We start from the raw sequence: 13,768 nt of genomic DNA on the forward strand, positions 1-13,768 counted from the left end.
GATTGTAGTGAAATAACAGACTGCATTGATCGCACTATTTCCTCACTCGAAAATCCTAAGCTTTCCTCCGCAGAGCAGTACCGAAAGTGAACAGGCCAAACGCCGAGATGATGCTGAGGAGGATGGGAACCGGCTTCCTCAGACGGATTGCTCGAGGGAAGGCAGATCCTCCAAGGATGATTGACGCTAAAAGACCCAGCTCAACACCGTAGGACTGCTCATTCTGGATACGGTACCCGCCAAGGGCGTCTGCGACAGTCAGTGGCTGAAGATTGGTTGACGACGTGGCCTTGACTTACACAAGAGACCAACAGCGCAGCCTGCGACAATGGATGGAACGGACCGCGTCCGCGCATACCCCATGATGCCGCCGCCGGCAGTCACGGCACCCAAAACATAGGCTGGGATCTCGAGGTCGTGGAAGTTGGGAGCTGCCTATGACAGGTGTCAGTGAGTGAGACAGGAGATGAAGGAGGAGACCAACCATTGTGAGTGTTTCTAGTTCAATTGGATGATATCGTGGGTAATTGATCAGCTTTATATGCTAGTTTCAAGTGAAGAAGAATCAATTCCAAGTTTGAACACGAATAAATACCAAAGACAGATGGAAACTCGTCGGAGCTCGGGACATTCAAGTTGACGACATCAACGGGTCGGCGAAAGTGGGTCCGACCCCGGGATTCTAGCGTCGTGTATCCAGCCAATCACGTCTCCACCAAGCTTGGAGCTTTCGTGTCCATCTGGAGCTCTGGCTTGCACCAGCATGAACCACCACCACCAACTATCTCCAAGCCGCGATCCATCACCAACTTCAGCTACACGTGCCCGCTTCGACCGATCAACTCCAACTTTCCAATCCCTTCCTTCGATCGAGATCACATCATGGCGCCCAAGAAGAACGTCCGCGACATCACCCCCACGGCCGCTGCTGTGCAGGCCAGCGCTGCCGCACCCGCCGCAGCTTCTCAGCCAAAGGCTAAGAAGAGCGGCGATAGCTGGGACAAGGTGCTGCAGAACATTTACGACCACTATATCCAGGATACCCCCCAGCGCACCAAGCTGATTGACGTCTTCCTCGTCTTTCTCGTGGCCGTCGGAGCTCTCCAGTTCCTCTACTGCGTGCTTGCTGGCAACTACGTAGGTTCCGGGCGCATCATGCGAGACGCACCAGATACTAACGAGCACACAGCCTTTCAACGCTTTCCTGTCTGGTTTCTCGGCTACGGTTGGACAGTTTGTCCTGACGGGTATGTATTCGTATCTAGATTCAAGGAAAGGGGGTGCTGACGTGGTGCACAGCTTCATTGCGAGTTCAGACCAGCCAGTCCAACAAGACCGAGTTCCCTTCAGTGTCTCCCGAGAGGTTCGTTTCCCAACTGCCCTTTCTCAGTATCTATCTAACTCTTCCCCAGAGCATTCGCCGACTACGTCGTCTGCAGCTTGATCCTGCATTTCTTCTGCGTCAACTTCATCAACTAGAGCATCGAGAACGGACAGAGTCGCCCTACATGTGGAATAGGGGCTTCCTGGGGGACATGTCGGACCCAACAGGCAGTGTACAATACTAGACGGCATTTCACGAAAGTCTTTAAAAAAGTTTGCCAGCAAGAAAGCGAGGAAATAGATCAGGTCAACGTCAACAAGGGGGGAATCATTTATACATGCATGCTACTTTGCCATGGACTCATTCTGCTTCACCTCCAGCCGCCTGTGCCTCCGGCTTGGGAGACGCCCTGGGGGGACCGTGTGCTTTTGGTGGAGGAGGGAGTGGTGAGCCTGTAGTTGATGGAGCATTGTCAACGGCTCGGCTCTTTTCCTCCTCCTCCTTAAAGTAGTCGTCCATCATCCTGTTGGGACTGTGACCGTGACGTTCCTTCTTCTTGTGTCCTCCTCTTGGCGGCGCGCTCACAGGAGATGTGCCAATCATCTGAGCTGGGACGAGGAAATCTCCAGAAGGAGGAGGCGGTGTCTCTGTAGTCGCAGGCCCAACAGCAGGCACAACAGCAGGCACAAAGATGTCTGCGCTCTTCTCGTTGATACCCCCATCAAACATGGTCTCGCCTGGTGCATCGACAGGCTCGCTCAGAGGAGGTGGTATCCGATGGAGGGCACCGTAACCAAGAACGCAGCCCAAAGCACCCTGACCACCCCAATCCCGGCTAGGCTGTATTGTGACCTCCCTCGTGACGTTGTACTCGTTGTTGTAAACCCAGATGCGCATCGGCCGACCGATAAAGTCCTCGACAAGTTCACCCAGACCACTTTCGCCATACAGAGCACCCTCGGGGCTGCCCAGGATGTAGTCGCTGTAGGGCAAGAGGCCGGCGACATCAGCGGGGGAGTTGGCGGGGACATCGAGGACGTGCCAGATGTTGGCGGCGAGAGCAAGCGGAGCGTATTGGAGGGAGAGGCCGAGCGACGCCGTGTCCACGGGAACTGAGACGTGCAATTCTCTAGTCCGTTGGCCCTATAGAATGGTGAGTCGGCTGTTAGAGAGATGAACAAAGGGTATCTCTACCTTTGCGTTCCATAATCCGAGGGTGACTGTGCTGCCCGCGCAGTTCCTCACTTCTTGAGAGAACAAGGCGGGCTCGGGGTTGTCCTGATTGTGTTAGCGGGGGTTTGTCTAGATAGCCAGTTAAGTAGAGTGCGTACAATAGGTCTTCCGTTGATGCCAACAATAAAGTCAAACCAGGGCTCGACAGCAAGCTCAAGGTTGGTGTTTCTCAAGACCTGGAAGCCAAAAGAGCCCCGTTCCTCTCGCCTCTGCTGCTGGACATCTCCGTCCAAGCGCGAGATGAAACGATTCAGCGCATTAAACATAGCGCTCTAAGAGGTTCGATATGTCGGTCGTAATGTCAATAAGGTTGGAGAAGGGTGTTGAAAGCTGCTTGTCTTGGGTTAGAAGGACAGCGATACTGCAGCTCCAAGGGCGGGTCGTGGAGCAAGCTGTCACCAACTTGCACAGCCTTGCAGCTCTGGCGCTGGTTGCCAAGGCGCTAGTCCTGATGTGGGTGGGCACTGTGGGGAGCTAGATTTGGCAGCCTCGCGTTGAATTTCATCCATCCTTTTCATGAGCTGCCTCCCGTCGTCACGAGTGTCTCAAGGTTAAACTTTTTCAAACTTGACGCAGGATGATACCTGATCAGATCTTTCTACATCAAACGAGGTGAATATCATGGGCAGCCAAGAGGTGGAGATGGCGTCGGGGGATGCAGAGTACTCGATCAGCCCAGCAGAGGAGCTCCCTCTCAATGATGATTGCTTTCATTATGAGGGTAAACACGAGGTGCCTTGGGACATTCAAAAGTGAGATATTACAGAGCCCTCCTTCAGACTGAATTTTACTAATGCTTTTCAGATATTTCGCCCAACGATACTCCATATTTTCACTATACGACTATGGCGTTTACATGACAGATGATGCCTGGTTTGGTGTTACTCCTGAGCCCGTAGCCAAGTGAGTCTCCTCTTCATTCTCATGGTCACTGTGTCTAACAGGTCCTTAGTCAAGTCGCACATGATATGTATGGTACCGACAAGAAGAAGCATATTCTCATCGACGTATTTGCCGGCGCCGGCGGAAACACCATCGCCTTCACCCTCTCAGAGCGATGGAGCCGCATCATCTCAGTTGAACGCGACCCTTCAACTCTCGCCTGCGCCCAAAACAACTCCAAGGTCTACGGAATTGAACCAGGCATCATCACATGGGTCCTCGGTGACAGTTTCGAGTTTCTTGACAAGCTCTTCAACCACCCAGAGGAGCTCCATCCAGACCTAAGGGTCAACCTGGATGAGACGGTGCTATTTGCAAGCCCACCATGGGGAGGTCCCGGGTATCGTACCGACGAGGTGTTTAACTTGTACGACATGCAGCCGTATAACCTTGCCGATCTACACAATGCATACAAGAGACTGGATCATGCCCTCTTCCTTCCTCGGACGAGCGACATTCGGCAAATTGCCAAGCTGGCGCCTCCTGATCGCAAGGTCGAGGTGGTCCAGTACTGCATGGAGGGTGCCAGCAAGGCCATGGTGGCCTACCTACCAGGAAGCTATCCGAAACAAGCGAGCGAGTGAATGCCAAAGCCAGTGGTGCCAGAAAGATGAATAGGTCAGGTACCTCTGGAAGGCGTCTTGGCCATTTTGAGTGAAGGTGATTATTCGACATGTGGGAATATTCAGTGTCCAGCAGCTGGATCCCACGATTGTGAGGGCAGTCAAAGAGTGTAATTTCAGATATCATTTATAGAACAAGCGTCATATAATTCGAATTAAAGTACAGGGACAACTGCTCTTATTCACTTACAGACAGAGCTTAGGTCATACTGATGCTTCCAGATGCGCGGCTTGTACGACCTGTAGCATGCACGATCTGTGCAACGTTAAAGACCTTTGAGATGGAATCTTGAGACGATGAATATTTTCCTCTTTATTTACTTTAACCTTTGTCAGTTCTAGAAAACTCCCATTTCCTTTCTTCGTCAAGTTTGCACCAGCCGTTGAGTTGAAATACAGTATATGTCATGCAAATGACACTGTGTCGTGAATGGTAGAATTTGACTTGATCAAAACCTCGAGCAACCCCCATCCACGCGCAGGATTTTCGCCTCAAATCCCAAGCTTCCCAATACTTCTCCACAGTGCAAGAAATATCCCTTGAAAATGGCCAAGGACAAGAAGAAGAATAACGACGCCAAAAAGGCCAAAAAGGTGCGAAGATGCTTTGCCCCTCCATGTCTCTTCTACCCCTCCATCCAAATTATTGCCCCTCCATCGTTCGACGCTGAAATATTGACCCCCTCTATTAGGCTGAGAAGGCGGCCAAGCAGGCCAGCAAGGGAGAAAAGAAGGCCAAGACTAAGGCTGCCAAGATTGAGGGCAGTGACGCTGAGGATGTTGATCTTGATGAGGTGCTTGAGGAGTATCGTCGTCAGCAGGAGCAGTTCCTCAAGATCACCGAGACAGTCTGTGAGGAGCCGCCAAGGGCTCGAGCTGCGTCGACTTTGATGGCCTCTCCCCATGATAGCAACACTCTTTTGCTTTTTGGTGGAGAGTACTTTAATGGTTCTCTCGCCCAGTTCTACAATGACTTGAACATCTACAACATCAGCCGTGATGAGTGGCGCTGCGTCACCTCACCCAACGCCCCCCTACCTCGATCTGGCCATGCCTGGACCAGAGCTGGTAACCCAAACCACGTCTACCTCTTTGGCGGAGAATTTTCTTCTCCCAAGCAGGGGACTTTTCATCATTACTCGGATTTTTGGAGGCTAGAGCCTGCGACGAGGGAGTGGACCAAGATTGAGGTCAAGGGCAAGGACAAGAGCCCTTCTGCTCGAAGTGGTCACCGCATGACATACTGGAAGCAGTATATTATTCTTTTTGGTGGTTTCCAGGATACTTCGAATCAGACAAAGTATCTGGCTGACCTCTGGATCTTTGACACCGTCAACTTTGTATGGCACTCTCCTCAGCTGCCTCCTGCGCAGCTCAAGCCAGACGCTCGATCATCTTTCACCCTGCTTCCCCATGAGCAGGGCGCGGCCCTCTATGGAGGATACTCGCGAGTCAAGGCGACAGTTAATGTCAAGCAAAAGGGCAACAAGGGACCTAGTCAAGCCCAGCGAAACGTTCTCATCCCCAAGGTTCACGAAGACTGCTTCTACCTCAGAATCACCCAGCCCCCTACCGACGCCAGCCCCAACACTCCCCCTACAGTTCGCTGGGAGAGACGAAAGAAGCCGGCCAACGCGCCGAACCCTACTCGAGCTGGAGCCACTATGACCTGGCACAAGGGTCGCGGCATCCTGTTTGGCGGAGTGCACGATGTTGAGCAGAGCGAGGAGGGTATGGACAGTGAGTTCTTCAACCAGTTGTTTGCCTGGAACATTGAGCGCAACCGCTTCATGCCCATGGGTCTACGTAAGCCTCGTCAGCAAAAGAAGTCCGCCCCGGAGCCTCGAGGTGGACGTCGTGGACGAGCTCAGGCAAACGAAGAGGAGCTTCTCAGGCAACTTGCCGCCCTTGAAACGGGCGCCTCGCTTGAGGACGCTGATGACATTGAACTTGTCAAGAAGGAGGAAGAAGAGGACGAGAAGCCAGCGAGGGAAATGCCAGTGACTATGGAACCCCCGCATATGAGATTTAACGCTCAGCTGGCTGTCCAGGATGATGTTCTCTACATCTACGGCGGTACCTTTGAAAAGGGGGATCGAGAGTTTACCTTTGATGATCTGTACGCGATTGATCTAGGAAAGATGGATGGATGCAAGGAGATCTTTACCCGGCCTGTCGAGGACTGGATCGTGAGTTGGGTGCTCTCTACTTACGGCGCCAAAGCTAATAATCATTGCAGGAGTCTGAAGATGAGGATGATGAAGACGACGAGGACGACGAGGATGAAGAGGAGGAGGAAGAGGAAGAGTCTACTCAAACGTTTACACCGAGCAAGCGCAAGAAGAAGCAGGATGAAGTGTCCGAGGTTTCTTCAGAGGCTTCCTCGGAGTCTTCGACAGCCGCATCGGAAGATGACGAGACTGAGACCACAGCTGCTTCTGTGGATGACGGACTCCCACACCCCAGAGTAAGTTTCCAAATCATATTTCACCCCGTTTCGAGATCATTCTAACAATATGACAGCCTTTCGAGAGCCGACGCGAGTTCTTTTCACGCACATCAGCCGAGTGGCAGGAGATCCTGATGACGAGCCTCCGGTGGAAGAACATCCAGCCCGAGACCATGGCCATCAAGGAGATCAAGGCCAAGGCGTACGAGCTCAGTGAAGAAAAGTGGTGGGATTGCCGTGAAGAGATTGTGGCATTGGAGGAGGAGCAGGAGGCGGCTGGTATCCAGGAGGTGGTGAGTTTGGCTGAGCGGGGTGATGCTGGTGCTGGTGGGGGTGGGAGAAGGAGATGAGAATGAGGGTGTAGTTGGAGATCTCAGATATATATATACTTTGGGACATGTTCACTTTGATAAAACGGCTTGTGACTGGCATGTGGACATTCTATTCGACTTGTCTTTGGCAACTCAACTCAACCCAACTCCACGATACCGAGCCCATCTCCAGGTAATCTTTCTATTCACCTCCCAACGCCACGCCTCATCAATTCATTCCATAATCACGCATCTCAATCTCACAGCGCCTCTTCAACAACACCAGTAGGCGACCACACAGCCTTCTTCCCACGCGTCCACAGCACCAGGGCAGCAGCGTTGCGGATCAGTCAGTTGGGCGACGCAGCCATGGGAGGGTAAGATGTTCCCCCGACCTCGACCTTGGGCTCGCACTCGCAGCGGTCAGCGGCAGGGACGCTGTCGAGGACCGAGGAGATGTGGCTGCCGCATCCCCACCAGGAGGTCTTGTCTAAGAGGGGGGGTTTAGTGGGAGGTGTTTTTGGTGAGGGGAGTTGTACTCACTGCAGGTTCCGCAGGTAGCCTTCTTGCACATTGTGATGGTTTAATAACAGAGTCAAGTTTATGTGAGTAATTGTAGTTTAAAGATGCAAAGTCCAGTTCTATATATCCTCAGGTGGAGTTGGGTTCTTATCAGGTTCCGGTCTAGGTATATATTCCCCATCCCCGATTTCCGCAATCCAGTCCGCGGCGGCATCTCCGAGGTCCGGGGGATGATTACTAAATTCAACCTATCACGCAGAATATTTTGTAAGCCGGGTTCCATTGGATACCCTCATCAGGTCGGCGAACGATGCATAACAAGTCGCCGAATTACGTTTTGCAGTGAGAAAATCTCGGCTTGTGATGTCATTGATAGAGACAAAAAGAAACAAACTCCCGTATGCATACATGCTGACATGTTCCTCCCTTACTTCTCCCGCGACTTGTCCGTTTCGCTCTCAACAATGGACCGTATCAGATTCACAGCCAACTCTCGCCCTGTCTCGATGCTTTGATGCGATGCGTCGGCCGGCACATGAAGAAACACCACCTTTCTAGGCCGCTGTAACTTCCACAGCTCGGCGAGGCTCGAGTAGTAGATAAAGTCGCATAGATATCTCCCCGCGTCCTCGGAAATACGAAGGTCCAAATCCTCCTGCGATAGTATCAGCATCGGCAAACGCAATCCTCCTCCTCATCACGACTTACCGAACTATGTGCCTGCCATCGCCCAAGCACATCTTCCACGTCCAACTCCGTCTCAATCTCCTCAGGCAACCCCCTCCACGGCCAATCGCTCCCAGGCTTACGCTCCTCCTCCTCATCAGGCCTCTCACCATCAACGTCAGTGTGCTTGTACCCATCACGATGCCCCCTCCTCTCGATGCAGTAAAACGGCCGGGGGCCCGCCATGCCAATGTGGATCACCACGTCAATCCGCTGTCCGCTGTAAAACGTCGGCACCAGGTCCCTCACGACGCGATAGTTGACGCGGATCGGCTCCGGGTGCACCAGGATGCGCACCTTGGGCAGCGCAACGGCGACGTGCCGCGAGTTTGGGTTCTTTGCCCGCAGCGGCGGCAGGTGGGAGGGCAGGCCGCTGGCAATCTCCCACGAGGGGTTGATGGGATACTGCTCCCTAAAGGGCTGCTCGTAACCCGTGTCAGCAGCTGTGATATCAAACAACCTCGTGTATCTCGCGTGACGGTGACAGTGACGTCGTGATGCGTATGCGGGGGAGGGAAGGGGATAGACGTACGCCAAAGCCCGTGACGAGAACCGTCAATTCATCCGGATCCCCTATCTGCGAACCCATCGTGTATGATTCCTGTTCCTGCTGTGGGCAGGAGATGGGGGGATATCCAAGGTTATTATACCCGTGGGGGGACAGTGTTCGTCATCACCTGAGGCTGGGAGAGCGGGTTGTCAGTCGAGGACACACGGCAGCAAGCACCACCGACAACGAGAACTGCCACTGGACCCCGTCTAGCCACGGATAGATGCTGCTTCCAGGCACAGCACGTCCCAGCTCGGGTCGCTTTAGTACAAAGATGCCCGACGCAGGTGCTTTGGTCGAGAGGAGGCTTGAACCCCCCAAAGACCCTCCCCGCATCTTGATATACTGATTTCCTAAAGCGGCAACGAACCGGAATTAAAAGGTCTAGGGTAGTTACCACAAAACTTGAGTTCCGGATTCATTCCTATTGAACTCACATTCCGGCTATATAGTTGTGGTGATTATATGAACCAGTAGTAGTGAATGTGCAGTTGGTTTCGGGCGTGTTTGGCTTGATTGGTCTATTGCCAGCCTGATGTGCTGCAACCACCTGTCGGCCTTATCTTTAGGTAGTTCGGCTGTCAGATGTAGTAGGTGTACCATCTTTCCATTCCCATACTAGAGCTAACTTGAACTTCACCCGCTGCCTAGATAATCATCGCCCCAGTAGAAATTTTAGTCAGGTTCCTGACCGAAGAGATCTTGTCCGTACATGCATTCGTCAATGTTGGTTGTGCAGTATGGTTGAACACCTTCATCGCTAACATGGACGCTTGATCCTAGCCAGCACCCTGCGCATGCACCGAAACAATAGCCCACGGACCTATCAGCGATAAAACAACAAGCCAAATATCGTCACCTATGTCAAATGAAAAGCCATTCATCATCAAACTTTTATAATCAACATCTTTAACTCGTTGATGACAATATCATCGTCAGCTCCCCACTTTACCTCTGCGGAAATACCGCCTCGGTGAGCGGAGCTACCAAAACGAGCCAACCACGAGGTCACCTTGGCTTCACCTATTCATCCATACTTACCAAAACCTTTTCATCATCACGGCGACAACGACAAGATATAAAATAGCCAACCCGCACCTTACACAGCTTACATACAACGAAACTAGAAGCCGACTTACCCAACTACGTTACGAAATTGGCCTTATCATCAGCCCGTCACCTTTGACTCACCACCCCAACACCAAAAACACATACACACATCATGGGTTCACTCCCAGACTACTCTCTGCCGCCGCAGGAGATCACCTTTGATGGCTTCCTCTTTGACATGGATGGAACAATCATCGACTCCACAGAAGCAGTAGTTAAGCATTGGGAAACGTGAGTACAGTGCACTTGCATCCGCGTTGCCCGCCATCGGACCGACCAGTTGACATCCCACCAGAATCGGCAACGAGATAGGAGTTGCGCCCGAGGTCATCCTAGAGACTTCTCATGGACGCCGCAGCATAGACATCCTCAAAATCCTAGCCCCCGAAAAGGCCAATTGGGACTGTAAGTTGCGTTATTTTCCACCAGTCCATAGACAGACACACAGGCCAACCGCCTCACTCTTGAGCATCAATCTACTCCCCAGTTGATTAGGCTCGGCCCACGGAACTACCACGGCGAGTAGCTGCTGATCTTTCAACAGACGTAAGAGAGATGGAAGGCCGGCTTCCTAAGTACCACGGCCATGAAGCTGTAGAGATCCCAGGCGCCCGCTCCATGCTCGAAGCTCTCATCGCCGAGTCTAGCCCCTGGGCGATCGTCACCTCCGGTACTGTACCCCTCGTAACCGGATGGCTCCGTGCTCGAGACCTGCCCACACCGCCGTCGGATCGTCTCGTCACAGCCGAGTCTGTCGAGGTCGGGAAGCCAGACCCCGCATGCTATCGCCTCGGCCGCGAGCGTCTCGACCTCCAAAGGGAGGATGCTGAGGTTCTCGTGCTCGAGGATAGTCCGGCCGGAATTCGCGCGGGCAAGGCGGCTGGGTGCAAGGTCCTCGGGCTTGTGACGAGCCATACCGTCGAGCAGGTCGTCGCCGCCGAGCCAGACTGGGTGGTCCAGGATCTAACCTCCGTCAAGGTGCTTCGGACCGAGGGAGGCAAGGTGACGATTGAGGTTTCGAATGCCCTCAGACTCTAAGTCCAATACTGGTAGAGCTAGAGAGGGAGGAGATGGCAAGTGGAACTCTGCGCCCAAGGGAGGGCTTGCTGGACAAGATGGAATCCGCCAGGGAGGAAATCGCTCGATTTCATCATTGTGACAGAATCTTCAGTTGATAGACGGACGGGCGTTGGTTGGGACTTGCAGGGAAAATAGACAACGTTAGGCCAGCGATCGTCGCCCTAGAGAGGGCATCTTGACATCATCAGCTGCCTGTCCCTCGGCACTTGGCCTCATCTCATCTCCCTGGGGATCTCCATCTCGTCCTGACCCACGATGATCGATGATCGACACGCCTAAACGAAGCGGCCTCTCAACGTGCAGTGAGACCCAGTGAAGAAATCCCGTCGAGTGCGGAAACCACCTGCTCGAGGGAGACTCTGTGGTAGATCCCTGATGAAGCCTTCATCACACAGCTGCCCAGGCACCCGGACACTCAGACACTCAGGGCGAGACAAGGGCTCCCGTCTTTGTCACCATTGTCCGGCCTGGATCATCGCGACCTTCCACGCCTCATCTCCACCCGTAGCCCACACAAGTGAGACCTCTCAAAGCCACCTCTGACTGAGCACGCGGTTTCTCGCTGCATGCAGTTCATGCTCTTTTTGTCTTGTCTTGTCCAACATTGCTTTTCGGCATCAACTGCCCCCCGTGTCCCGATTGCGCTACCCAGTGAGACAAACGGGCGCCGCCCTGTCTTGCCTTGTCTTCCTACTGTCAAGCGCGCCCAGCGATCACGCCGCTCCACGTTAGCCTATCCTCGGACTTGTAGCACGCCGGTGTTGCCCTGTTGGAGCTGATTGGAAATGTCTCGGTTGACGGCTGTCATCGCACCATCCCCGAGCTCTCCAGGGATGCCCAAGGGCAGCCAACATTGAGCCCGCTCATCCGTCAAGCGGGGAAGGGGAGAACTTCGTAGGCAGGGAAGAAAAGGCCATGTGGGCAATTGTGTCTGCAAAGGCGAAAAGCGTTGGTTGCCGCGTCGATTTTTCTTCTCCCCTTCCCACCCTTTCTCCCCACGCTGTCACATGTTGCTGACTCAAGGAGATTGGGCATCCGTGCCTCTGACGGTCTTGACGCGACGAGACGGTAAACAAAGGGTGATGAGGGCATCTCGGCAAGGCTGGGCACAAAGACTCGCAAAACCGCCGGCGTCGCGAGACGCTTCCAGCGCCTGAGCCGGCTCTGTGGCGTTATCACAAAGGCGGAGCTTTTTGCCCTACCTATTGTCGTCTTGCAGTCTGCAAGTACAGTACAGTATCCGTACAGAGCAGTCATTCCTTTCTAGGAACCATGACCGAGGAGGGTGGAACGAAAAAAGCAACTGTTTAGGTTGGACTAATCTTAAGCTCGGTTGCACAACATGACGGCCTTCCCGTGAATCCTGCACGCGGGATACCCTCAGTAATGGGCGGCCTGTCTTGTTGCAGCAAATCGAGATCCGGGCTTCGGCCGGCGACGGTAATCTCGTGCCATCATCTCACGGCCACAAGCGTAGGCTGCAAGGTCCCGTACGCCGGTGTAGCTGTCATTGAGGTCGCTATCCTTCGTAAAGGGGCGGGTAGTGACATGGAGGCTGATCTGGTGGCTTTGCGTCCAATGTCCGCCACGGCGCTAGAAGTGAAGCGAAGGGAGTGGTGATTTGGAACTCCCTCAGTGTAAACAAACCTCTGGTGTTGTGTTGTGATTGCTGTTTGCCGGCCCCCTTGCAACTTCTCACGTTGGGCCAGGGGAAACCAGGAGGCCCCAGGTTGGAAACAAAAGGGAGATCTTCCGGTAGGATCAGGATCCATCGGGATCTGGAAACTCATCTGTGCATCCACATTGTCGGAGACGGCCGGGCACACGGGGGCTCTTGCGCGGCCAGAGTAAACAATGCCAATGCACATAGATGCGAATGGGAAAACACCGTCGCGCGTGCGTGCGTAGACAGACGTACGTAGGCTGCAGTAGTAGTGTAGTAAGTGACCGTCCGACTCTTGGCATCCGCCCTATCGTTCGAAAAAGGATGCAATTCATCGTTCTTCCACATCCCCATCGCCCCACGAAATCCCGGCTGGTTGGATTCTCGCTTCCTAGTCTCTTAGGGCCAGCACCGGCCCCCTGGAAACCCGCCATAGATGCAGACGCCCTCTCGATTCGTGTCGTAGTCCGTGATGGTGGCTGGCGTATAGGAGATTTGGTCTCCTCTGGCCTCATGCGCCCGCCGCAGCCACTCCATGACGGACTTTGCTATGTTCTAGATGCTAAACCGCATTGCTTTGTTGTTTCGTCAGCCCAACGTGCGTGGGCACACTTCATGCGTACGCATGTCTTTCTCCTTATTCTTGCAGCCCCGGCCGAGAGAAAAAGAGAAAGAAAAAAAAGAGGCCTAAAACACTCTTGTTGAGTAAGAGTCCGAGCACTGGCAGCATGGCGTGTTTTTGCAACCCCCAGCCTGCCGGCGTTGCGAAAAGATATCTGTTATGCCAACACATCGCCTCATAACAGCAAGAGATATCAAGTAAGCGAGAGAGAAAAAAAGAAAGAAACTAGACGAGGCAAGACGAGACCGCCCTGTGGGCTGAATCTCGCGACACTGATGGGTATCCCCCTTTCACGGCAAAAACCCTCAACTCGTCCTAGAGTACGGACCTGAGGTAAAACACCACGACTGTGGTTTGAGTCTTGTCGATAAGAAGCAGCGGCTCTGAACCTCTATGTGCTCCAGATCAACGGAGCGGCTCCCAAGTGAAGCAACCGTTAGCGAGTCAGTTGCCAGCCGCTCCATCGCCCCACTTCGGCGCGGATTCAGTTTGGCGAGTGCTAGGTTTTGGACGGGGGCCGGACGTGGTGGTGGGAGTCGTAGGCATGGAAGCAGCGAGGCCGGAGCGAAGGGTCAACTTCTCCATGGCCGAAGACCATAAAGTCCGTACGGGA

At 53.5% G+C, this 13,768-nt stretch overlaps 7 protein-coding genes across 7 annotated transcripts; 4 read left to right on the forward strand and 3 right to left on the reverse strand.

Moving 5' to 3' along the window:
• Positions 1-55: 55 nt before the first annotated feature.
• On the reverse strand, positions 56-487 carry NECHADRAFT_78997 (uncharacterized protein; the record flags this gene model as incomplete). The annotated part of the gene is made up of 3 exons (XM_003052088.1): positions 56-249; positions 300-435; positions 485-487. 3 exons carry the CDS (start codon positions 485-487, stop codon positions 56-58), a joined length of 333 nt encoding a protein of 110 aa, XP_003052134.1.
• Positions 488-882: 395 nt separating this feature from the next.
• On the forward strand, positions 883-1,479 carry NECHADRAFT_78998 (uncharacterized protein; the record flags this gene model as incomplete). The annotated part of the gene is made up of 4 exons (XM_003051633.1): positions 883-1,077; positions 1,142-1,247; positions 1,300-1,363; positions 1,413-1,479. The coding sequence occupies 4 exons, from the start codon at positions 883-885 to the stop codon at positions 1,477-1,479; spliced, it is 432 nt and encodes a 143-aa protein (XP_003051679.1).
• Positions 1,480-1,637: 158 nt separating this feature from the next.
• On the reverse strand, positions 1,638-2,900 carry NECHADRAFT_104084 (uncharacterized protein). The gene is made up of 3 exons (XM_003052089.1): positions 2,656-2,900; positions 2,519-2,602; positions 1,638-2,467 (listed from the first exon to the last, which is right to left on the reverse strand). Exons 1-3 carry the CDS (start codon positions 2,821-2,823, stop codon positions 1,685-1,687), a joined length of 1,035 nt encoding a protein of 344 aa, XP_003052135.1. The 5' UTR covers positions 2,824-2,900; the 3' UTR covers positions 1,638-1,684.
• A 299-nt stretch (positions 2,901-3,199) lies between these two features.
• Positions 3,200-4,083, forward strand: NECHADRAFT_38274 (uncharacterized protein; the record flags this gene model as incomplete). Its single annotated transcript, XM_003051634.1, has 3 exons — positions 3,200-3,309; positions 3,362-3,460; positions 3,510-4,083. The coding sequence occupies 3 exons, from the start codon at positions 3,200-3,202 to the stop codon at positions 4,081-4,083; spliced, it is 783 nt and encodes a 260-aa protein (XP_003051680.1).
• Positions 4,084-4,668: 585 nt separating this feature from the next.
• NECHADRAFT_37884 (uncharacterized protein) lies at positions 4,669-6,921 on the forward strand (the record flags this gene model as incomplete). Its single annotated transcript, XM_003051635.1, has 4 exons — positions 4,669-4,716; positions 4,815-6,320; positions 6,365-6,589; positions 6,646-6,921. The coding sequence occupies 4 exons, from the start codon at positions 4,669-4,671 to the stop codon at positions 6,919-6,921; spliced, it is 2,055 nt and encodes a 684-aa protein (XP_003051681.1).
• Positions 6,922-7,715: 794 nt separating this feature from the next.
• NECHADRAFT_102556 (uncharacterized protein) lies at positions 7,716-8,979 on the reverse strand. Its single transcript, XM_003052090.1, has 3 exons — positions 8,663-8,979; positions 8,113-8,550; positions 7,716-8,059 (listed from the first exon to the last, which is right to left on the reverse strand). Exons 1-3 carry the CDS (start codon positions 8,717-8,719, stop codon positions 7,832-7,834), a joined length of 723 nt encoding a protein of 240 aa, XP_003052136.1. The 5' UTR covers positions 8,720-8,979; the 3' UTR covers positions 7,716-7,831.
• A 923-nt stretch (positions 8,980-9,902) lies between these two features.
• Positions 9,903-10,828, forward strand: NECHADRAFT_38427 (uncharacterized protein; the record flags this gene model as incomplete). The annotated part of the gene is made up of 3 exons (XM_003051636.1): positions 9,903-10,021; positions 10,086-10,195; positions 10,335-10,828. 3 exons carry the CDS (start codon positions 9,903-9,905, stop codon positions 10,826-10,828), a joined length of 723 nt encoding a protein of 240 aa, XP_003051682.1.
• Positions 10,829-13,768: the final 2,940 nt, after the last annotated feature.

The sequence above is a fragment of the Fusarium vanettenii genome, assembly GCF_000151355.1.
Source record: "Fusarium vanettenii 77-13-4 chromosome 4 genomic scaffold NECHAsca_3_chr4_2_0, whole genome shotgun sequence".
Lineage (NCBI taxonomy): Eukaryota > Fungi > Ascomycota > Sordariomycetes > Hypocreales > Nectriaceae > Fusarium > Fusarium vanettenii.